Genomic DNA, 23,718 nt, shown 5'->3' on the forward strand with positions numbered 1-23,718 from the left:
ATAAGTGCTCCTGTCCCTAATGACCTGCTCCAAGCCCTGACCTGCTCCAAACTTGTGCCAAGTCAAACTTATTGTATCTCCACTTGCATTTCTGCTTGAGTAAGATATTCTGCAACCAATCCTAGGTTTTAGGGAGTAAATCCAGTAGCTTCTTTGTTCTCATAGTGACTTCTTGAAGCACAAGGGGTCTTAGTGGATAATACACTGAACATGAGTCAAGTGTGATGTGGTGGCTAAAAAGGCAAATGAAATTTTGGGCTGTATCAACAGAAGTATAGTGTCCAGATCACGTGATGTGATGGTATCGCTTTACTCTGCTCACCTAGAGTATTGTGTTCAGTTTTGGGCACCTCATTTTAAGAAGGATATAGACAAGCTGGAACGGATCCAGAGGAGGGTGACAAAAATGGTGAGGGGTCTGGAGACCAAGTCCTATGAGGAAAGGTTGAAGGAGCTGGGGATGTTTAGCCCGGAGAGGAGGCGGCTGAGATCACCATCTTCAAAAACTTGGGCTGTCCTATAGAGGATGGTGTGGAATTGCTTTCTGTGGCCCCAGAAGGTAGGACCAGAACTCTTTCATTCATGTTTTTTCCCAAAACTGGAGTATTTTAACCCTTTAGCTTTCACCTATATAAAGAGCAAGGATGGACCAGTACTTACTTTGTGGGGCTAGCTTTCCAAATCTCACCAAATCTGCATTACCCAGTCCCAATGTTTTACACCAGTGGTCCCCAATCTTTGTGGCACCGGGGACTGGCAGAGTGAGGGCATCAAATTTGGCCCCGCCCCCCACGGCCATGCAACCTCGCCGCCCCACCCCCCCACCATGCAGCCTTGCCCCTCACCCCGTCCCGCCTTGCTGCCCCTCCCGCAGCCTCACCGTCCCACCGTGCAGCTTCGCCCCCTACCAGGGGAGGAGGATGCGGCCCGGTTGCCAACAGGCCACGGACCAGTAATGGTCCGTGGCCTGGGGGTTGGGGACCCTTGTTTTATGTTGGGGACCACTAATTTTTAGGACTCTCAACTGGAGAGATTAAAACCTATTCATCCTGTTGCCTTCCTTCCCACAGCCTCGAAAGATTCCTCCAGTTTTCACAGTAATCTCCATATACACTACTGCTTTCCTGCCTGAATGTAAGGCATTTATAGTGGCGATCATAAAGGAGTGCATATTTTCTTAAGGCAGCCATCTTCTAATTCATTTCACTGTTTGCTTCAAATGGCTCAAGTTTAAAGATGAAAACCAGTATCATGGATTCTACCCAGATGTTTACAGACCGCAATCACAAAACTTGAAGCACTGGAATTATGCACTACTAGTGACTACTTCTATTGTAAAACAGGCATCATCAATCAGTTGCAATCTTTGAAAGTCCCATACAGTACATATTACAATATCCAGCACATTAACTATTTTGCATATTTCCCCACCTGGGAAAATGAGAAATAATCAACAAGAAGATCGAAATCATGTTACAGAATGTACATTTGGAAGCTGCTCAGATAATGCAATAATGACTAGGTGCACACACTAGGTGGGCACAGAAAATCTCTCTCCATCCTCAGATTTTTGTAAAAATATCACAGGCTAATGTGAACATGAACTAAGAATGGAAAAGTTACATTGTTATTACAAGTGAAATTCAGGTCATTAAGAGTAACATATGCACAAGCAACTGAGTGCTATTAACTAGATTAAAATTACTCAGCAGAGCTGAAATGGAATTGTTCCTCAGGAAGACACTGGCTTAATTTAATTCATCAGAAGATTTCTATCTTCTGCACACTTTAGAGTCAGCCCAAAGCAGATTAAGTTATATGGCTTGGATCTCAACTACTACTGATGGATTCAGGTCCACAAAATGAGAGACTTCCCTGCTTCCCGCTCATACTGTTTCTTACAGACCACCAAAATTCTGTTCAGTGTGTGTGTATGTGTGTGTCAAGGGAGGGTAAGCAATGCATACAAGGGACAATATGGGCATCTCCTTCCCCAACAGAAGTTCCATTACAGTAGTGGAACAGTAAAATATGACCCAATCATATTTTCACCATCAAATAAGAAACATGGTATACATTACATATGCTGTGTGTGTGTTAACATATGGTATTGCATTATAATTCCAGATAAAATATCCTACTAATTTTATCATTTAGCATCTACTAATCAAACACACACAGGTCAAGGAACTATAATAGCAGGCAGAGTCCAAGCACTCTGGGTTATTTTATTTTATTTTAAGTATGTGGTATGCTTTATACAAGTACAGAACATCCTTTCATAAAAATGATAAATTTAAGGAATCAATTGAAGTTTAAATATTATGCGCAGGTTAAGATGTTAGCTGCTGGCATTATACTTTCTTCACACTTTGCCAAAACACCAGTTTGTGTCAGATTATGGCCTCAGTCCAAGTTGTGACAGCTGAATACAAAGAAATAAGAAAAAATTAGATTGCTTATCTTCCACTTTATAAAGGACTGATCACAAAACTGAGTTGATTATATATTACTGAATACAATAATACAGCAAAGTAGTTTCTAGTGAACAAAACAATTGTTTACAAAGCATATTTAGGAGACAATCTTTTATTTTATCCTAACAAAGTAAGAGGACAGAAGGATTCCCATAGAAACAGGGTTATAACAGTCCTCTTTTTCCTACTCTTCTCTTGGCAAATACACTGACAGCGTAACTTTTCAAGGGATGGGTGTCTATACTGGGGATTTGTACTTCGATATATCCAGTCCAAATATATACTTGAAAAAAGACCTTATTGGTATTTCCAGACATATTCAGGTACTTGGGATTCTCCAGAATACTGGTATGCAGGTCCCACATATTTCTGGCCCTATTTAGGAATATCCAGGGCCAGCATTTTAAAGAACTTGGGTTCCCCACTTATCAGGTTTCCCAGGTGATGGGAAGGCACAACTCTCACCCAGACTGGGTACAGTGGTTTGCAGATAATGCAAGCCAGGTGCAGGGCTGGCAAAGCTGCAAGTCTGAGTGACTCCTTCACAGCATTTTCCTGCATTGTTTTTTCCTCCAAGTCTACAATGAGCTGGGGGGGGGGGCGTATCCTGTTCAGGGGCCTATGGAATTGGATCACATGAAACTTGGTGTGTGTGTGTGTCTTCAATGGACAGGCAGTACTGATGCCCCTGCAACTTTGGTGTCATTTGGCTGAAGAACAGCCATCTTGGCCACCCCGAACAAAGTCTCCCATAGGGAATAACTGGAGCTGAAATAATTCCAGAATCCTGACAAAACCCAAACCGGGGAGACCTGAATACCAAGGAATATTAGGACTTATGTCCTTCCTGAAATCTGAATCAAAAAGATACTTCCCTGCCCCCACCCCCTGCCCAAGTGAACATTCCTAATCTGTACATGACTCCTATATCCCGATCTAGGGTGCTTGCAAACAGAAGGATTTTAGCTCTAGTGTTGATCAAGCACAGTGCAAGAATTCACTACCTTTCTGGAATAACTAAAATTAGTCCCACATATTATGTACATAAATTATATTGTTTACTATTTCCAAAAAATGTTCAATGACATATAAAAAAATCTAACATAAAGAAAGTTAGAAGTAGGCTGAATAATTAACCTTTCTGATGAAGTATTCTACCATGGTTTATTTTATAGTGCCAGCTGAGTGAAAATTGACACTTTGGATTTTTATTTGGCCAATGTCTTTCCTCCTTATACTAGACAAGAAGACTGCTGGAGAAGAAGCAAATAGCAGCAGGGCAATTAAGAGCAACCCCAGAGGCCTTTGTGATGGTTCCCTTAGAAAAAAATTCAGCTGGGCTGGAGGAGGCAAATAGGATCGCTGGGAAAGTAGATATGATCAAACTACAAGCAGCATCTGAATAACATAAATGCCACTCTTTCCCTTGTTAGCACCCCTGCCCACATGACATACCCTAAAGGTCTCTGGGCATTTTCACTGTAGGTATCTGATTCTCTCACCCTGCCAAGTCTTGTTTCCTCACCAAGTCTCTCTCTCTGCCCCCACACCCTCCACCTTTCAGGTGAGACACTGCATGGTTCCATTAGCTGAGAAAAATCTATAGAAATATGTTAAACTAATCCAGAAATATTTAAAAATAATTATGGCATTACCTGTTTTAAAAACTGTGAAGCATTAAAGAGTTCACTGCAGCCGTATAAGACATGTTTACCTTGCTTGCCCTTTCATGAGACAAAGATTCATCAATATAATGTTCCACTTAAAAACACATTTTATATTACAGCAATACATTACTAAACAAAGCTAATTTAAAAATAAGTGCAAAATAAAACACCTTTATTGTTTCTAAATTTTATTTCACAGTATGAGATTGCAGTAAAATGCTCAAATACAGCTTGCACTGAGGCACTGGGTACATGCAGGACTTCTAAAAAATGAACTAAAAATCACTTGAACTGCTTATGAAAAAAAGCATAGAGTAGAAACAGTATGCATATAAAGGAAAGAATAATTAAGGGTGAAGGGGACTGGGGAAACAAGAACCTGTGCTCACAATAGTGAGTTTTTCCCATCTTCTCCTTTTCCAAGCAATCTTTGGTGACCCCCTAAACAGATAATGCTGGAGATTGAGAGACCCTTGCAGAAAAAATGCCCTATGGCATCAGGTGCTGCAAGAAGGAGGTGGAATCAGATGGAACTTTCCCTGCCTTTTTAATGGTAGAGGAATTGATGGAGAAAATTCTTCACCAGAGAAAAGGCAGGTGGATTTTGTCTATTTCCCCCTCTTTACTGCAGGCCCCCCCTCCACATTGGATTTTGTTCATGAGGGTCCTCTGGTATAAGTTTTAAGAGATCACAGGGCTGCTGGGCAAAAAGCTGAGCAGCCTGTGGGATCCATCCTATGGATTATAAATTGGTCATATATAAATGCAATTTAGAAATAAACAGAGGTGTGCAGCATTTAGGTCTCTCCAAACCAAAAATATACCCCAAAATACCTTATTGTTTTTTTCTGGGTATATTTCAGCTTCTCAAATGTATCCAAGTTTTTCTCAGGAAAACTGAAAAAAATCCTGGCTATAGTTGGGTAGAGCCAAAAACACAGGAAAGGTAGGAGCAGACTGCTTCCACCTTTCAGGTGTTTGTCGGGCTTCTTCTGCTGTCCCTTTAAAGCCCAAGAATCAGGACTGGCTGTGCCAGGGTGGCAGACTGTTCCCTCAGCTCAGCTTGGGGCTGGGTTTTCATGCAGCCTGGGCTGCACAAGAAGCTGTCCCAGCCAGGATCTGTGTGTATTGGGGGGCGATCTCCCCAAGGCATGAAGGTCCTGGGGTCTGGTTCCTTCAGCAGCCTATGCTGCAAGAGAAGCTGACTCAGTCAGGCTCTGTGTTTCTCAGAGAGTGATCTTCCCGAGGCACGCAGATCCTTGGGTCTGACTCCTGGGATTTTTCAGAAATACTAAAATATTTTAAGGTCAACAGACCCGAACCAAAAAATACCAAATCAAAAAAACTGCACAAAAGTGTGATAGCTACATATAATTATTCTAATTTATTCACTGACTGTTCCTATAATAGGATAAAGGTGGCATACTGGCCATACTCCAGACTCTATGGAAGCATAATGGTATAGCGTTGCAAAGGAAAGTGATTAACATAGGGAACATTATGTAAATCAGTTTTTGTATATGTTTTTAATTTGGGTCTCCTAAAATGAATAAAAAAGCACACTTGCATACTCAAAGTCACTGAACTTTTTGGATGAGGGGCAGTGTCTCAGAGAGTGAAAAAAATATTTTTCAGCACAAATAATAAAGTGCAGAAGCATACCTTTGCGTAATCAGTAAGGTTCTGATATTCAATGTAATTGCCTCCTCCAACTACAAATACAATTGCCTATAACAGAATTTTTAAAAATCAATATACTATAGCTATTTATTGCTACTATAGAAGCAGAATTCAAACAGAATAAAGCTGTTATGTTGATAAACCCCAAAGCATTAAAGGGCAAAAAGAAGCAATCTATTGGCAATGATAGTCCTTTCAGAAATTCCAAGTGTGTTCAATGAATGTAGAGGTGGGGTAGAAGTAACAGAGGAAGAGTGCTCACATGACTTCCTGCATGACTGGGAACTCTGAGAAAGCACATTTCATAGAAGTGTAAATAAAATCATATCTATGTACACCTCCATGTATACTATCTATGTTCTATAAACGGGTGTTGTACTTGTAGTTCTCTCTCTCCTCCCTCCTGGATGTATCTATTGTATGTATCCTTTGCATGTCCATAAAGGGCTTCTGTCTCACAAGGTTAAGAGAATCTTACTGACTGGACAAAAAGTCTCTTTATTAATGTAAGTTATAGGTAATGAGAAATTTACTTTTGCACATTTCTAAGATCAGAGAATTTTAACTTCCATTTTCCATATTTTATTTTTCTAATCATTCCAAGAAATGTCAAAAAACTTCGATATTGATTTTTATTAAGCTAAGACATAGCATGCATTTGGTTAAAGTATGGTTAACTCTCAATGCTCTATGTTTACCAATATTTTCAGAGTTAGTTGAGGAACTGTAAAGGACAGGGTTTTAAATTACAGTAGAGGTAGTATGAGGTTTGACCAGCATAGCCTCTGCCCCATCCTTCATCTGAGAAAGTGAACCCTTGGCTTCTAAATGCAGTTATTTAAGTACATCTGAGGGGATTTACCACAGCTAATTAGTGCCATTGCCCACTACACTAATGATGATAAGTGTGGGTTATGATCTAGAAATGCCTTGGACTCCCTAGGACTTCACGAGACATGAAGGAAACAGGGAAAACCAGTAAGTTTTATTCACATCTTGGGATCGGGAACTAAGGATATTCAGGATGTTAATTTAAACGGCCAATTTCAATGTCATGACTTGTCATAAAATCCTTTACTAATTACCAAGGGTACTGAAAGGCATTAGATCTTATGCTTATTCAGCCCTCTGAAGATGAAAGGACCTTACATTCTGTTAGATATTATTTAACAAAGCTGTACGCAGACTAACAATTTCAGGTAACAGGATACGAGTCTCACTTAGGAAATTAAGTATCAGCAATGGCTTTGAAAAGAACGGAATGTTATCTTACCTCCTGAAATGGATTTTTGTTCCTTGGAATTGAGCTGTAGTTAAAAAAGCAAAAACCTTAGCTCAGTGCTTTCAATATTTTATAAACATAAAAAAACCCAGTATACAACAGTTATAACAGAGATAGGATAATGTTTTAACATGTATGAAGAATGTGAAACCTAAATTCTGACCAATTTCACACTTACCCTACGCTGGTCTCACGTTCATCTTCTCAGCGCGGTGTTCTTCCGATTTCCCACTATCTGCCCCAGGGCTGCAGCAAAGATTGGCGTTTAAGTGCAGCAAACAGAAACTGCTAAAAACCAGTTTCTGTTTGCTGTGCTTAAACGCCGACCTTTGCTGCAACCCTGGGCAGATAGTGGGAAATTGGAAGGATGCTGCGCTGAGAAGACGAATGTGAGAGCAGCGTAGGGTGAGTGCGAAATCGGTCTGAGTCATTCATTTGTCCTAGTAAAATTTATTATACAGTGTTGATGACACAGCAGTTTTCATAAGGTATTTAGTATGTCACACAAAAGACAGAACTAGAATGTGAGGTTTCAGATCAGCTTTTGGGATCAGAACTGCTTTAGTGATCCACAGGACCATGTTCGTTTTGAAACTGATTGGAAGCGTGTGGCCCTGTTGGTTCTTCTAGACTTGCATTCAATACCATCATAACTGGGTCCTTCTGATCTCTCTTCGGTGGTTAAAAAAATCCTTTTAAAATGGAGCAGTCTAGAAAAGGTTGGAATAGTTAACTACTGCTCCATCGCATGGAGGGGTCAGTCCTGTTCCCATTCTTTGTATTGACAGTTCTGTTTAAAATAAAAATAAAAAGGATACTGGGACAAAAAGCACTGGCAATAACCCCTATATATCATACTACTTTCAACCATTCATAAAAACCAATGTCTGTCTAATATTAGTGTCTACAGGGCAGAGAGAGCACATGGCACTGATGGTAGTTCAGCATGGCAACTATGTGCAAAATTAAGATACTGTTTGTGAATTTTAAAAACCCTGCTCAGCATGGGCATAAACTTCAAGCTGGCAGCTTAAGTCTGGTCATACACATATTTACTCAGAAGTAAGTCCCACTGAGTATAATGGGGCACACTGTTAGTATATGTGCAGGAATCAGACCACTGCTGACAGCACAAGATCTAAATGACAGTAGATGATCTGGCTGGCAGGGGCAGTTGGCAGACTGCCAGATTGCATCAACCAGGCTGAGGTGAGCATGACTCAGCACAAACCTGATTGGTTCATCACCTGGAAGAATTGTATAAATGTACAGAAGTACTTCACTACTTGTGAAGGTTGGATGGTGAATTGTAAGCGGAGCACTTTGACAGTTTGTATCATAATTGTAAATAAACTGTACATAGCTAGTTTAAACACAGCTGTGTACAGGACTGGATTTAATGGCGTCTTCAGAGCTCTTAATAAACGCGGAAGACCAACACACACTCCCATGTAATTGTGTATAGCTCTGCAGCCTTGAACATATCTAACTACCCTTGGGAAGGAAGGCCCTTGAAGAAGTAAGAAGAATGTTAAACAACTGTAAATCTATCTTGGGCCTGCCATTATGAGGTAGGGCCTTTCAGTGGGAGGGTACTACACCTTGTTTAGTCTGTAGTCACAAAGCTGGAACTGTTTCTGGGCATAATTTACTAAACCTTGAGGCTACCATAGTCTTTCCAGCTGGACACTGGTTCTAGAACCAGTTTCTCTAGTTACCATTTGTCATCTTCTCATTCAACAGATTAAAAGGTATCTAACTGGTAGGTAGCCAAGAGAAACTGAGGCTGGGAGAAGGGTGATGAAATAAGGCTGGAAAAATGAACGCCTCATAAAGATGAAGTGATTTGGTGCCTGTACCAGTTCAGGAAGTTTCATATCCTATGTGGCATAACAGAGCTGTTTGTGGGGAACTGTTCTTTTATAAAAGTTATTATTCTTATGGTACAAATGAGCAGTAAAAATTATATATATATATATATATATTTAGCTTTTTTAAAAAAAATAAGACTAGTTCTGGTGCAGCAGAAGACAAATAAGACAAACAGTTACAGAGCTTTCTCAATGATGCTTCTGTACTGAACCTTTTTCAATTTGGGTTCTGCCCGGGCCATGGAACGGAGACGGTTCTGGTTGCTCTCATGGATAACCTCCAGAGGCATCTGGATAGAGGTGGCTTGGCAGTACTGATGCTTTTAGATCTATCGGCCGCGTTTGACACGGTCGATCATCAGTTGCTGGCCTGCCACCTTGCGGATGCTGGGGAAAGGGGACTGGCCTTACAGTGGCTCTCCTCTTTCCTTCAGGGTCGGGGACAAAGGGTGGCGATAGGGGAGGAACTGTCCCGTCAGCACCCACTTGTGTGTGGTGTGCCACAAGGGGCAGTTCTATCCCCGATGTTGTTCAACATTTACATGCGCCCCCTTGCCCAGATCGCCCAGAGGTTTGGGATGGGATGTCATCAATATGCGGATGACACCCAGCTTTATCTACTGATGGATGGCCAGTCCAACTCCTCCATGGAAGATCTGACCATGGCACTTCAAGCTGTGGCAGGGTGGCTTGAAGTTGAATTCGACGAAGACAGAGGTCCTGTACCTAAGTCGTGGCGGTCTGGGAACCGAGGCCTTACTACCGACCTTGGATGGGGCACCACTTACACCGGTGTCCAAGGTCAAAAGCTTAGGGGTGCTCCTGGATTCCTCTTTAAATATGGAGGCCCAGGTGGCAGCAACGGCCAGATCAGCCTTCTATCATCTATGGCTGATAAGGCAGTTGGTCCCCTACCTCGAATGCAGCAACTTGGTGACAGTGATCCACGCCACGGTCACCTCAAGATTGGATTACTGCAACGCCCTCTACATGGGGCTGTCCTTGTCTCGAATCCAGAAGCTTGAATTGGTACAGAACACAGTAGCCAGGTTGTTAATGGGCCTTCCTATATGGGAACATATTCAACCTGTGCTGAAAGCACTGCACTGGTTGCCTATTGCATACCGGGTTCGTTTCAAGGTGTTGGTTCTTACCTTTAAGGCCCTACATGGCAGGGGCCTGCATACCTGAGGGACCGCCTTTCCCCACATATTCCCTGGAGAGCACTTCGGTCTGGATCACAAAATCTACTTACAATCCCCAGCCCTAAGGAGGCCAGACTCATGTCAACTAGAGCCAGAGCCTTCTCTGTAGTGGCCCCACGCTGGTGGAATGAATTGCCGGAAGAGGTCAGGGCCCTGCGAGAGCTCATACAGTTCCACAGGGCCTGTAAGTCAGCAGTCTTCCACCAGGCATTCGTGAACTAGGCTGTTGGCCATTACAGTTTAAAGCAATATATGAACCACCACCAACAATCTGCTGTATAGGAGTTGCAGAGAAGATAACTATAAAATTGAAAATGTAAGATCATGGCACCGAAACACTTTTTATGTATTTTATGTTTATTTTTACTCTATGTTTTTATGGTTTTAATGCTGTACTACCATGTTGAATCATGCATATGCATGTCTGTGTGAGCTGCCCTGAGCCTACCTCGGCGGGGAGGGCGGGATATAAGTAGAATAAAATAAATAAATAAGAAAAATTATTTAATAAAGTAGCCACAATAAATTCTACACACAGACTTTCAAAATTGTAGAACAAAGTTTGAGTCCAGTGGCACCCTCAAGACCAACAAAGTTTTATTCAATGAATCAGCAAGAAAAAGGGGGGAAGCAGCATGCAAGCACAGAAATGAAAAGTCAAAAGGACCGCTGAAAGGTATTATTCAAGGCATAAGCGTTTGTGTGCATGCACACCTCCTTCACATATGAAAGCTTATTCAAACTTTGTTCTGCTGCTTCAGAGAAACATGGCTACCCACCTGAACCTATTTTCAAAAATGCAGTTCAACATGATTAGTAAATACCATACTAAGCAAAGAAACAGGTAAAATGTAGAGGTATGTCAATAAAATATTAAAAAGGAATACTCAAAACTACATGAAATATATTTCTTTTACACTGAATATGAAATGTTATATAACTGTAATTAACATCCTTCTCCCTTTAAAATCTGCTTTTATAATCAGCTACTGGGATATTTATTCAGGAGGACATTTTTATGCAAGTAATATGGTGTTTGGAAATAAAATGGTTGAGAAAGGTGCTTAAAGGGACAGGACTGAAGACCATACTGTGTATATGTACTGGCTATTGGTGTATGTATGATTGTACTATGTAATTTCACCATTGTTTAATGCGTCGTGTTAGTGATTACGTTTTGTTTTTAGCTGTTTCAGATTTATGCTTGTTTTCAGATTTATGCAGTCCAAATCTTACTGCTTGTTTATTTGATGTTCCATCCTGTTGACTGTTTTAATTTACACTGTAATCTGCCTTGAGTCTCACTGAGAAAAACGGACTATAAATAACTTAAATAAATAAAAGTGATAATCCTCACAAGGGGATTATGAGGAGTTTCAAAAAGAACTGGATGAATGAACAACTAGATGGCAGATGAAATCCAATACCAGTAAATGCAGAATGATACAGATAAGGGGGGAAAAAATGAAGAGAAAGGGGGTCTGGTCTGAGCAGGCAATGTCAGACCAAGAAAAGTATTTAGGGTAATGCTGAATAGCTTGCTGAAAATGCCAACTCTGTATGCACCAATGATAAAAAGGCAAATTTAATGCTGTGGATCACCAAGGAAGAGACTGAGCTGAAAACTGCCAATATACTAATGCCCCTGTAGAAGTATCTGTTGTGATTTTGAATGGAATACTACATGAAATTTTGGATACTGTGCCTCAGAAAGAACACTAAAAAAGTCGGAAAACACTTAGAAAAGGTCAACCAAAGTGATTACAGGATTGACATGCCTGTCTGTAATGTCAGGCTAAAGCATCTGGAACTTTTTGGTTTCAAAGAGAAGCGACAGAAAAGTCACATCCATGGTATAGGTAGAGAAACTTTTCCCTCTCTCCCATAATACCAGAGCTTGAGCATATCCTACAAAACTGTTTAGCAGTAGATTAATTACAAAAGAAGTTACTACTTTTCCCAACAGATAAATAATTTCTGAAACTGACTCCCATGAGACACAGTGATGTCCAATGGCTTAAATATTTTTAAAAACGAGTTGGATAGATTTATGGGGATTAGGTAAATAATTGACTATTAGTCATGATCATGGGATTGGCAGGCTCCTCTGTGATTATGGCTCAGGGTTGGGCCTCTAGATTCAGAGGCAGAATGCTTCTGATCATCAGATGCTGGGAAAAAAGAAGACTGCAGATTTATACCCCGCCCTTCTCTCTGAATCAGAGAGGCTTACAATATCCTATATCTTCTCCCCCCACAACAGACACCCTGTGAAGTGGGTGGGGCTGAGAGGGCTCTCACAGTGGCTGCCCTTTCAAGGACAACTCCTGCGATAGCTACAGCTAACCCAAGGCCATTCCAGCAGCTGTAAGTGGAGAACTGGGGAATCAAACCGGTTCTCCCAGATAAGAATCCACACACTAAACCATTACACCAAACAGTCAGCAGGTGAGGGCTGATATCTGTGGTCCCAGCTTTTGGGCTCCCTTATGGCATATAACTGCCCTCTGCTGGAAACAGGATGCTGGACTAGATGGATAATTGGTCTGATCTACTATGGCTACTCTTATGTTTTTATTATGTCTCATGCTAGCCTGATCTCATCAGATCTCAGAAGCTGGTTGAACCTGGCTAGTGTTTGGACGGGAGACTTCCAAGGAATAACAATGTTGTGACATGGAGGCAGGCAATGGTAAACCGCGTCTGAATGTTTCTTGCCTTGAAAAACCTATGGCGTCACCATAAGTCAGCTGTGACTTGATGGCACTTTCCACCACAACCAGTGTGACCTCAGCTGTTTGCAGAAAGTCTGCAAATATCAGAGTACAGAAATGACAGTGCCTCTCCAGAGACCTGCTTGAAGTGGCTCACAAAGTAAACACAATAAAATCATAAAAACAGCAAAAATTTTGAAAGAGATGGGCTACTACAATCCCTATTCCTAGACTCCACATTCTGAACAACCACATTCTGAACAGAAGTTTCTGGACAATTTTCAAAGGCAGCCCCACATAAATCTCATTACAATAGTCTACCCTGGATGCAAGAGCAGCATGTATCACTGAGGCCTGATCACATTTTAGGGAGTGGCCATAGCTAGAAAAGGCACTATGTGCTACATGGGAGATCTGAGAAGCCAATTATAGGCCAAAATCCAGCTGCACTTCTAAGCAACAATCTTGCTCCTGCTCCTTCAGGGAGAATGCAGCCCCTTCTAGAACAGGCTGACTCCTCAGTCCTTAAGCAGTTTGTCATTAATCAACAGTATGGACTGAGATTCAGTTTATTGGCCTCCATTCATCTTATTATCTTCTCCAGGCCCCTGCTCCAGACTTCTACAAGCCCACCCAACTAAGTTGTTAAGAATCAACAGAGCTGGTATCACTTGAATACCTGTGGCACGCTATTACAGATTTTTAGATAATCTTACCCAGAGGATACATGTAGATATTAAAATATGCAGTGGTACAGATACAGTGAAAACTTAGGATATTGGGGGATACAACATTCTGAGGTGCCAGGTAAAACCAGTGGTGGAGCACAGGTTACTAAAATTTCAAACTCTGTTTCTAAGAAAATTTATGGTAAACTCACCTGTCATTGCCTCGCAGCATCTTAGGGTCAAAATATCTGTATTCATCCGTCTCCTATTTAAGAAGATAAATATTTGTAACAATCCTCACTATCTGAAGTCCAGTTTGACCAGTAGCTTCATCAATCCATCTTCCTAATTACACTTTTAGGTTACCTTGTATTATGCAATTAGCTCTCTTCACATTATTCCATAAAAATTACATTTCACTGAAATAGCTCTTTATGAGTATTCATTCTCATATAATACTGAAATAACTGATAGGTGCCAATGGGGGATTAAGTAGCTCATTTGAAATCAACTGCTACCAAACCTTCCAAATAATGCTACTTGCGTAGTATGTTCTGGCTATGAGGCAATTTGAAAAAATCCCAAAATATGACTAGTTTTAGTGGTTCACACCAGTTTTCATCCCCATCTCCTCAAAAAGGTACATTATCTTTCTAGGAGTCACCAGCCACTTTGTTTTGCTTCAAAATGTAATGGCAACAAATGGTAAGAAGATACACCAGTCAAAATCGCTATTCATCATGAAACACACTCATGTTATTCTACTGCATGATTTATGAGCACCATTAAAGCAAAATTAAGTCTGTTTACAAAATGTGTGGAATTACAACTCCATTTTTTTTACTGTTGACATGATTATATGAAAGATGTTTTCCTTCCCCAAAGACATGCTCAATATTTTCACTGGCAAGCGTCATAATTTTTTCTGCCTACTTTCTCTGTTACTTTAATCACATAAGGAAAGGGGGGGAAAGGTAACTTTGGTTATGTTTTTCAACATTTTCAACATTATAATACTGGTTATTTTACAATATAAAAAATATGGGATTTATAGAGAAATCTGTGTGTAGAAACATTTATAAGCACACAGCCACTATGGACACAGGTCTTGATTAATGCTTGCAGTCCACACTTAGAATCAGAGAGTTGGAAGGGACCTCCAGGGTCATTTAGTCCAACCCCCTGCACAATGCAGGAAACTCACAAATACCTCCCCCTAAATTCACAGGATCTTCATTGCTGTCAGATGGCCACCTAGTCTCTGTTTAAAAACCTCCAAGGATGGAGAGCCCACCACCTCCTGAGGAAGCCTGTTCCTGGTCAGGAAGTTCTTCCTAATGTTGAGCCAGAAACTCTTCTGATTTAATTTCAACCCATCGGTTCTGGCCCTACTTTCTGGGGCCACAGAAAACAATTCCACACCATCCTCTAGATGATAGCCCTTCAGGTACTTGAAGATGGTGATCATATCGCCTCTCAGCTGCCTCTTCTCCAGGCTAAACATGCTCAACTCCTTCAACCTTTCCTCACAGGACTTGGTCTCCAGACCCATCACCATCTTCGTTGCCCTCCTCTGGACCTGTTCCACCCGCTTGTCTATATTCTTCTTAAAATGAACACAATACTCCAGGTGAGGTCTTACCAGAGCAGAGTAAAGTGATACCATCACTTCACATGACCTGGACACTATACTTCTGTTGATACAGCCCAAAATTGCATTTGCCTTTTTAGCCACATCACATTGTTGACTCATGTTCAGTGTATGATCCACTAAGACCCCTAGATCCTTTTCGCACATACTACTGCTAAGACAAGTCTCTCCCACCCTGTAACTATGCATTGGATTTTTCCTACCTAAATGCAGAACTTTACATTTCTCCCTGTTAAAATTCATTATATTGGTTTTAGTCCAGTTTTCCAGCCTGTCAAGGTCATCTTGTATCCTGTTTCTGTCTTCTACTGTTTTTGCGACCCCTCCCAATTTAATACCTGCAAATTTAATAAGTATTCCCTCTATTCCTTCATCCAAATCATTTATAAAGATGTTGAACAAAACAGGTCCCAGGACAGATCCTTGAGGCACTCTGCTTGTCACTCCTCTCCAAGAGGATGAGGAACCATTTACAAGCACTCTTTGGTTGCGGATCTGTCAACCAGTTACAGATCCACCTAACGGTAACAGGATCCAAACCACATTTTACCAACTTGTCAACAAGGACAGTATGTGGAACCTTATCAAGTCAAGTTTAGTCTAATACAGTCAGAGACCCATCCAAAGAGAAAGAAAATAGGTAACAAGTGGCATTAAAAAAAAACCCAAACCAAACCAAAGAATACAATTAAACTAGGGTACAATACAAAATATTATACATAAAAATTTCAGTTTCCATTTCTAGTTATAAAACATAAATTAAAATATTTCATAGACATTTAAATGTTTTTATCCATTAGTTATTTACGGAGTCTTATGGCTTGTACAGTAAACGTTGCAGCCTTCATAGTAATTTCCTGGTTCCTATCCGCTAAAATCTTATCTAGATAAAAGCTAAAATCTCTCACCGGGAATTGGTCACAAAAAGGAGTAATAAAAATCAAAAGAATGTTCTGATAAAGTTTACATTCAAAGAGAATGTGCTCTCTCATCTCTATCCTCCCATCTCCGCAGATACATACCCTTTCCTCATAGGGATGCCTTTTGTATTTACCTTCTGTGACCGCTGAAGGGAGCCTATTTGCTCTCATGAGTGTGAAGGCTCTTCTATAATCAGGTTTATCTAAATTCTGCAAGTATGGCATCAGAACTATTCAATTCAGGTTTCCTGTGCCTGAAGGATAACATTTAATCTGGGACAAATCGTGTTGTCTTTCAGTATATATAAATAAAAACCCCATATGATTGCATGGTATATATATATATATATATATATATATATATATATATATATATATATATATATATATATATAATTTTTTTGCCACTGTGTGACACAGAGTGTTGGACTGGATGGGCCATTGGCCTTATCTAACATGGCTTCTCTTATGTTCTTATGGCATCTAGAATTCTTTGTTTAAGGAAGGGTTTAACTGCACTGTCTTCCAACTGCATCATAAACTGTTTAGATAGCCCATAATAAGCTAATTTAAGCTCGGTTTCTCTAACCCAGTAAGGTGTCAAGGAGTCTTTAATTATCAGGCTCGTTAGCCCAGTAGGGTTAGTCATTAGTTTGTACCAATATAGAAAGACAGCAATCCATAAACGAGCCTGTAAGGTGACCATGCCAGTTTCCACTCGTATGAAAGCATTTGAGGCACCGGGTGGGGCTTGAAGAACATGCCTTAGAAACTTAGATTGAACTCTTTCTAATGTTTGCCAGTGTGTCTTATGTGGGGATATGCTCAAAGCGGCTCCATATAGTAATTGGGCAAGAGATCTGGCCTTAAAAAACTTAACTGCCGCAGCTACATTCCATCCCCCTGAGTTCCAGAAAAATTTCTCCGTTGCCCCAGTACTTCTAGTCGCATTCATTATGACATGATCCACATGCGCCTTTCTAGAACCAGAGAATTGAAAAACTACTCCTAAATATTTGAAACAGCTAACTTGTTCAACTTCTACTAAGTCAATTCGCCAATGATATGTTCTGGGTTTGTTAGCAAAGATGAAAACTTTCAACTTCTAGTAATTAATCTTAATATAATTGGAATGGCAGTACTGAGCTAAGATTTTCATAGCTCATTTAAGACCGACAGGGGTCCTAGAAATCAGCACCGCATCGTTAGCATATAAGAGAAGGGGGATATGTTTCTCGGCAATTTTAGTAGCATGCACCTCTGGACAGTTTAGAGGATTCTCCAGATCGTTAATAAACAGGTTAAATAGGGAAGGGGCCAAAATACAGCCTTGTTTGACTCCCTTTTCTACATTTATGGCTTCTGTAAGAAGGCCTTGGGGGTTTGTTCTCACTCTGACCTTAGTGTTCCTGTATAAGGTTTTTATTAGAGCCAATAATCTCCCGTTCACCCCCATATCCTTCAGCTTTCCCCATAAAAGATCCCGATGTACGAGGTCGAACGCAGATTTAAAATCTATGAAGGCTGCATATAAAGCGGAGGAAGTATTAGCAGAGTATCTGGATATCAGATGATCTAGGACTATACAATGATCTAGTGTAGAACAACCTGATTTAAATCTAGTCTGTTCCAACCCCAAAATATTATTTTCCTTGATCCATTCATTCAATTTCTCTTTCAGTCGACTGGCATAGATCTTACTTGGTATACTTAGGAGACCAATTGGCCTGTAATAACTTGGGTCCTTTTTTATCGCCCTTTAGTTTTACAAGGAGAAATATAAACATTTATTACTAAACAGACTATTTCCTTAAATTTCAGAAAGACATCACTATTGAGTCAAGGGAAGGAAGTTGAATAATCTTAGCTTTCAAAGTAGTAGAAATCAAAATACCTAGTCCCCCTTTGATCTGCCGTGCACTGAGGGTTCAGCCTGAATCTCATATATGTCGTATCCCTCTAAGACCAAAGAGTATGTCCACCATGTTTCCTGCAGCATTATAACAACAAATGTCCTTATGAAATGTGTTGCGTCCTGTTCCTTTATTCTTGAAGCCCAGCCTGTTATATTCCATGATGTTATAGTGACTGGGCAATGAGGGGGTCTATTCTTACCCTGACCTGGTTTTAGTCAGTCTAAATCCAAATCAATAATTTCCAGAGTCTTATAGGAATCTTGGAAAACACATCCATTCTGCTTAGGGGGTTGTTGGGTTGTGTGCATCTCACAGATAATTTCCTTATGGCTCCCTGAAATTGCATCATGAGTTCTGTTGGTAGAATTAGCTCCAGTAATCATCTCTGATTCCATTTGTTGCTGCATTAGGAAAAGGGCAACTGGTAGAGGAGGGGTAATTTCTTTATGGTCTTCTGAGGTGGTAGCATGGATTCTGTTGTCAATATTCTTCCTCAGGGTGGAATTGGTTCCAATTCTTGGCTCCAAATTTGCTGGCTGCTGAGTTGGAGCAGAAACAGCTGGCCAGGGAGGGGCATGGCACTAGTGTCTATGATCTGATTAATTTGGATGGTTTCCTTGGATTCCAACTTGTCTTCTGTCATTTCCTTCCTGGAGGATATGATTTTAACGTCTGATAGTCTGTCATATAATTTTCCTAATCTGGAGATTATAAATGTCCGATCATCTGATGGAAGAGTTGCAAAGTTGTGTAGCAACCCTATTTCTACTGTATTCTCCAGCCAGTCATAGAATCATAGAGCTGAAAGAGACCTCTAGGGTCATCTAGTCCAACCCCCTGCACAATGTCGTCTTCTTCACAGTGCTTCTCTGGTTCTACTACTGGAATAAGATCCACTTTCATCCCAGGCTCCTGAGGCCAACCCTCAGTTTCCATCATCAGGTCTTGACTATCCTTCTCTTCTTGCATGTGATCGTTTCGTATTCTGATCATTAGTGGATTTATAATTATGTTAATAAATACATGGGTAGGGAAAATTCCATGGTGTCTTAAATTGTTTCTGTGTATAAATACCCTTAAGGGTATCCTTGAATTTTTAAATGTAAGTACCACTCTATAAACTTGAGTAGCGTTGGTGATATTCTCTACCTTCCCATGCTGCCTCTTCCTGGCCACACATTGTTTAGGAGTGAGCATATTTATATTGCCTGATTTGGGGTTTGACTGGATTTTCTCCCTGAGTTGTAAGATGGCCCTAGTCAGACTTTCAATACGATCATTCATGAGAGTCAGAGAAGTATATATGGAAGTCACAGTACGGGCCGTCAGTTCAATGAAGTTAGCTGTCAGGTCATCATTCATTCCATTTGTCTCAGTAGATATATGGTTACACCTTATTTATATTATTGTTGGCAAACTGTAACAAGACAAACACTCTTAAATTGTCGGAGCTTCTCCAAAAGGCGTCTTGCAGCAGCCGACTGGAAACTGGAACCCCCGAACCTTATCAAAAGCCTTACTGAAATCAAGATAAACAATGTCTACAGCATTCCCCTGATCCAGCAAGGTAGTCACTTTCTCAAAAAAAGAGATCAGGTTAGTCTGACATGACTTGTTCTTGAGAAACCCATGATGGCTCTTAGTAATCACAGCCATCCATTCTGAAAGTTCCAGGATTGACTGATTTGTTCTAAAACTTTTCCAGGTATAGGCGTCAAGATGAGGGGTTGGTAGTTACCCAGATTCTCCTTTTCCCCCTTCTTGAAGATGGGGACAACATTAGCCCACCTCCAATCTTCTGGCACCTCTCCTGTTCTCCAAGAATTCTCAAAAATAATAGCCAGAGACTCAGAAATTACATCCGCAAGCTCCTTTAGAACCCTTGGATGCAGTTCATCTGGACCTGAGGACATAGTTCCATTTAAAGAAACTAGGTGTTTATGTACTACCCCTATGCTGATCCTAGGTTGGAACTTCATACCCTCATTATATGTTCTGTTTTTGCTGTGTTGAGAACTGTTTCCTGCAGAAGAGAAGACTGAGGAAAAGTAGGAATTGAACAGTTCCGCCCTCTCTTCATTACCTGTTACAATTTCACTTTCCTGCCCTCACAATGGGCCTACCATGTCCTTGGTCTTTTTCTTTGTAAATTAACAGTTTATTGGTTTTAAATCATGAAACAGTACAATTATAAATAAAACATGAATAGGCTGATATTGTCTAGATATCTGCCAATACACACACACACACACACACTCATATATATATAACATGTACTTCGAAGGTGTTAGGGATTTCTGTTTGAAATTCTATTTCTTTATCTCAAACAGTGCGATGGATCACTGGATCAAATAATCATTGAGAGGCATTTAACATAAAAAAGCAAAAACATATTTATTTCTACAGGGAGAGGGTACTGGGAGGTGAAAATAACAAACACTAAAGAACTACATCCTCTTTCTTCTTGACTTATCTGCCTGAACAAAGGAAGTCACTTGACTAACTGACCAAACAAACAAAACAGGTTTTCCCGCTTCTAGACCTTGATTGACAGCAGCCAGTATCTTCTTCCTAGGTCATGCAGACAATAGGGAATCAGGCATAGTGTTAACCCTATAATGGCTGGAACTTTAGAACATTGCAAAGGACATACAGAACAGATACATATTTCCAACAGAAGGAAGGTATTATAATATAAACAAACAACAGTGCCGAAATTCTACCATAGGTGTAAATCATTAACCATTTTAGGGATTTCTTGTTGAGTAGTTAGATATTCCAGTACAGGAAACCATATAGTATTAAAATTGGAAGGTGTTTCACAGCCATCAATTGAATTAAGATTGTCAGTCAATTTTGCCATCATATAAAACTCCCAAATTTTATGTCACTGAATAAGGGAAGGGGGTGGTGTGCTTTTCCAATTCCTAGCAATGCATGAGGAGCTGGGCTGCCTCTCCTTCCTTCTCCCCTGCTTCCAGTGTTTAAGAGAAAAGCTGGCATCCACTGGCACTTTAGACCCATGAAGTGTTCTTCAGGGTATGAGTTTTCATGTGCCTTGCAGTATATTCTTTTGGGGAGATTTCCCCGGGAGGCCTGGGTGGCAAAGAAGGGTGTTTTTTTTTTCAGCTGGGAGGGGTGGGGAGTGGGCATTCCAGTAGCTGTTTTTTTTTTAAAACCAAATGACCCCTGGGCAGAATTTTTGCTGGCTGGGGTCATCTGATGGTGAGGAAGGATTTTTTTTCTTTGGCCACCCCCTTCTTTCTTTCCCTGCAAGTGATGCTCTGTCTGTATTCTTGGTGCTGGGGAGAGGGAGCAACAGTGAGAGGGCTTCTAGTGCCCTGGTCCCACTGGTGGACATTCTGGTGCTTTTTGGGCATTGTATGTTTATGTTCTTTCTTTCTATGTCTTTCTTTTCCTTTCCTTCCATTTCATTCTTTCCCTTTCTCTTTCATTCTTTCCTTCCATTTTTGCTGGATGAAACTTTTCTGTTCATTATACTGTTGTTGCAGACATAGGAGCTCTGCCAATGAAAAGTTGGTATCCCCAGCTGCAGCCAGGTGGCCTTTTATGAGATTTCTGTGTGAGTGAGTGAGAGTAAGAGGTGTGGGGCAGAAAGAGATTATTGGTGATTACTGCAGTATATCTCAACAGCACTGGAAGAGATGGTACTATGACCTTGGCACCAATCTACTAGTCCTGCATTTAACAGCTGTCTGAAATTAAACTCCTTCTGTAGATATTAAAAAGGAAGAAAGTAGCTCACTGGCTAAGTATCTGCACAACAGGTTGCTTTTAAAGGCATGGGAAACACAGCCAGTAAAAAGCTGCAAGCCCCTCATAAATATCCTTTTTGGGATAACTGCAGAAAAGCTTGTATGAACTTCGTATAACTTGAAATTAATTCATTAATTGCAGTACAATTCTCTGCTACCTTTCACAGCAATTTCCCCGTGTTTCAACCAAAGAAAAGTATGAAAAATAGCTGTCGAAAGATTTTCTTGAAACCAAGCAAGCTTGGTTGGAGCTTGAGGCAGGGTTCCAGCAGCTGAAGGAAGGGCCTACTAAATGCGTCAGCATATTTTGAGGTAGAGCAGCTGCCAGGGCCCAGTGTGGGTGGTACACAGTGCTGGCATTCTTGATGGCAAGCACTCCAAACTGCATACACTGGCCAGTGCTGGGATGTGTCGGTGGTGCAGGCAATTGAACAAGGGCATTAGGAGTGCTTGCAAGCTGGAGCAGAATACACAAACAGATAGGTGCATGCAGGTGTGGGGGTGAGGAGAGGACCGCCCACTTTCCACCCCCATTTTGGTTCAGCATGAGTTTCAGAGAGATTTTTCTGAAAATGAATTTACTTCAGAAGAAGAGGCAGGTTTGGGGGAATGTCCTGGAAGTGACATCATAGGAAAAGGTGGAGTTTTGGTTCAGTGTGCCCCGGAAGTGACATCACTTGGTCCTTGATACCATAGGAAATGACATAATTCCTGTCTCCCAGCTCCACCCCCAAATTTTAGTGGGCCACGAGGGAGAAGTGTAAAAATAACCGGGTCATGGGAAAGAAGTTTGGGAAACCCTGCACTAGGACATTCTAGCCAACAATGTAAATAATCTCCAACACTTTTTCCAGCACATAGGTGAGGAAGAACATTTCATACATGCTAATTTAAGTGGAGTGAGGTACCAAAATGAGATTATTTTAAAAGATTGCAGTTTCACTTCTGTTATTTTTGAATTGAATGAGGAACACTTCCAAAAAGTGTTCCAGAGTCCCAAAGAAGTAGGAAGGTTGCAAGTTTTCTGCCAAAGCTGCTGGTAAAGGCTTAATACTGACAAGACCAGAAAGAAGGTCATATAGAGATGATATTAAATGTTTTTTCTGTGAGAAGGATGCTTTAAGGATAGATTTAATCCTTGCTCTTTTTCATACTCTGAACATAAGAAAATAACCCTTTTTTGTTGTTTTTAGCATCTTTGGCCAGCCTAAGCTCATACAGAGCTTTAGCTTTCCTAACTTTTTCTCTACAAGCACTGGTGATTCTATTCATCCTTTGTTATAAGGCCCTCCTTCCAATTCCTAAAGGAATCTTTTTTATTTCTCAAGTCTTTAGAGAGCTGTTTATGGAGCCAACTAGGCTTCTTCCATTTGTTCTTCTCATAAGAATAGTCTGTGATTGTGCTTTCACTATTTAGCTTTTAAGAAACTCCCACCCCTCTTGAAGCCCCTTCTTAAGTATTTCTGACCATGGGATTTTACCCAGCATAGTTCTAAGTTTATCGAAGTTTGCCTTTCTGAAATCCAACCTATAAGTCTGACTACATATAACTTTTCTCTTCCCTAAGACTGTAAATTCCAAAATCACATAGTCACTATTGCCCAGGGTGCCCACTATTTCCACTTCTTCAATCAATTCTTCCTTGTTGGTGAGAATCAAATCCAAGATAGCAGATCCCCTTGTTTCCTTCTTCACTTTCTGGAAAAGGAAGTTGTCAGCAAGACAAGTCAGGAATCTATTTGACCTTTCATTTTAGCAGAGTTGGACTTCCAACAGATGTCCAGGTAATTGAAATCTCTCATGATCACTGTGTCCCTACTCTTGGAGAACTTTGCAGTTTGTTGTAGGAGAATCTCATCCAAGTCCTCTGCCTGGCCTGGTGGTCTGTAGC

The 23,718-nt window shown here is 40.7% G+C and overlaps 1 protein-coding gene across 1 annotated transcript in view; it reads right to left on the bottom strand.

Moving 5' to 3' along the window:
• Positions 1–2,217: 2,217 nt before the first annotated feature.
• Positions 2,218–23,718, bottom strand: part of SCFD1 (sec1 family domain containing 1) — a 94,642-nt gene continuing 73,141 nt past the window's right edge. Inside the window, exons 21-25 of the mRNA XM_060261801.1 lie at positions 13,777–13,829; positions 7,098–7,131; positions 5,807–5,872; positions 4,133–4,201; positions 2,218–2,425 (exon numbers count right to left, since the gene is read on the bottom strand). Of these exons, the coding sequence (XP_060117784.1) occupies positions 2,399–2,425; positions 4,133–4,201; positions 5,807–5,872; positions 7,098–7,131; positions 13,777–13,829 (249 nt within the window). The 3' untranslated portion in view covers positions 2,218–2,398. The remainder of the gene's footprint in view (positions 2,426–4,132; positions 4,202–5,806; positions 5,873–7,097; positions 7,132–13,776; positions 13,830–23,718) is intronic.

The sequence above is a fragment of the Heteronotia binoei genome, chromosome 21 (assembly GCF_032191835.1).
Source record: "Heteronotia binoei isolate CCM8104 ecotype False Entrance Well chromosome 21, APGP_CSIRO_Hbin_v1, whole genome shotgun sequence".
NCBI lineage: Eukaryota > Metazoa > Chordata > Lepidosauria > Squamata > Gekkonidae > Heteronotia > Heteronotia binoei.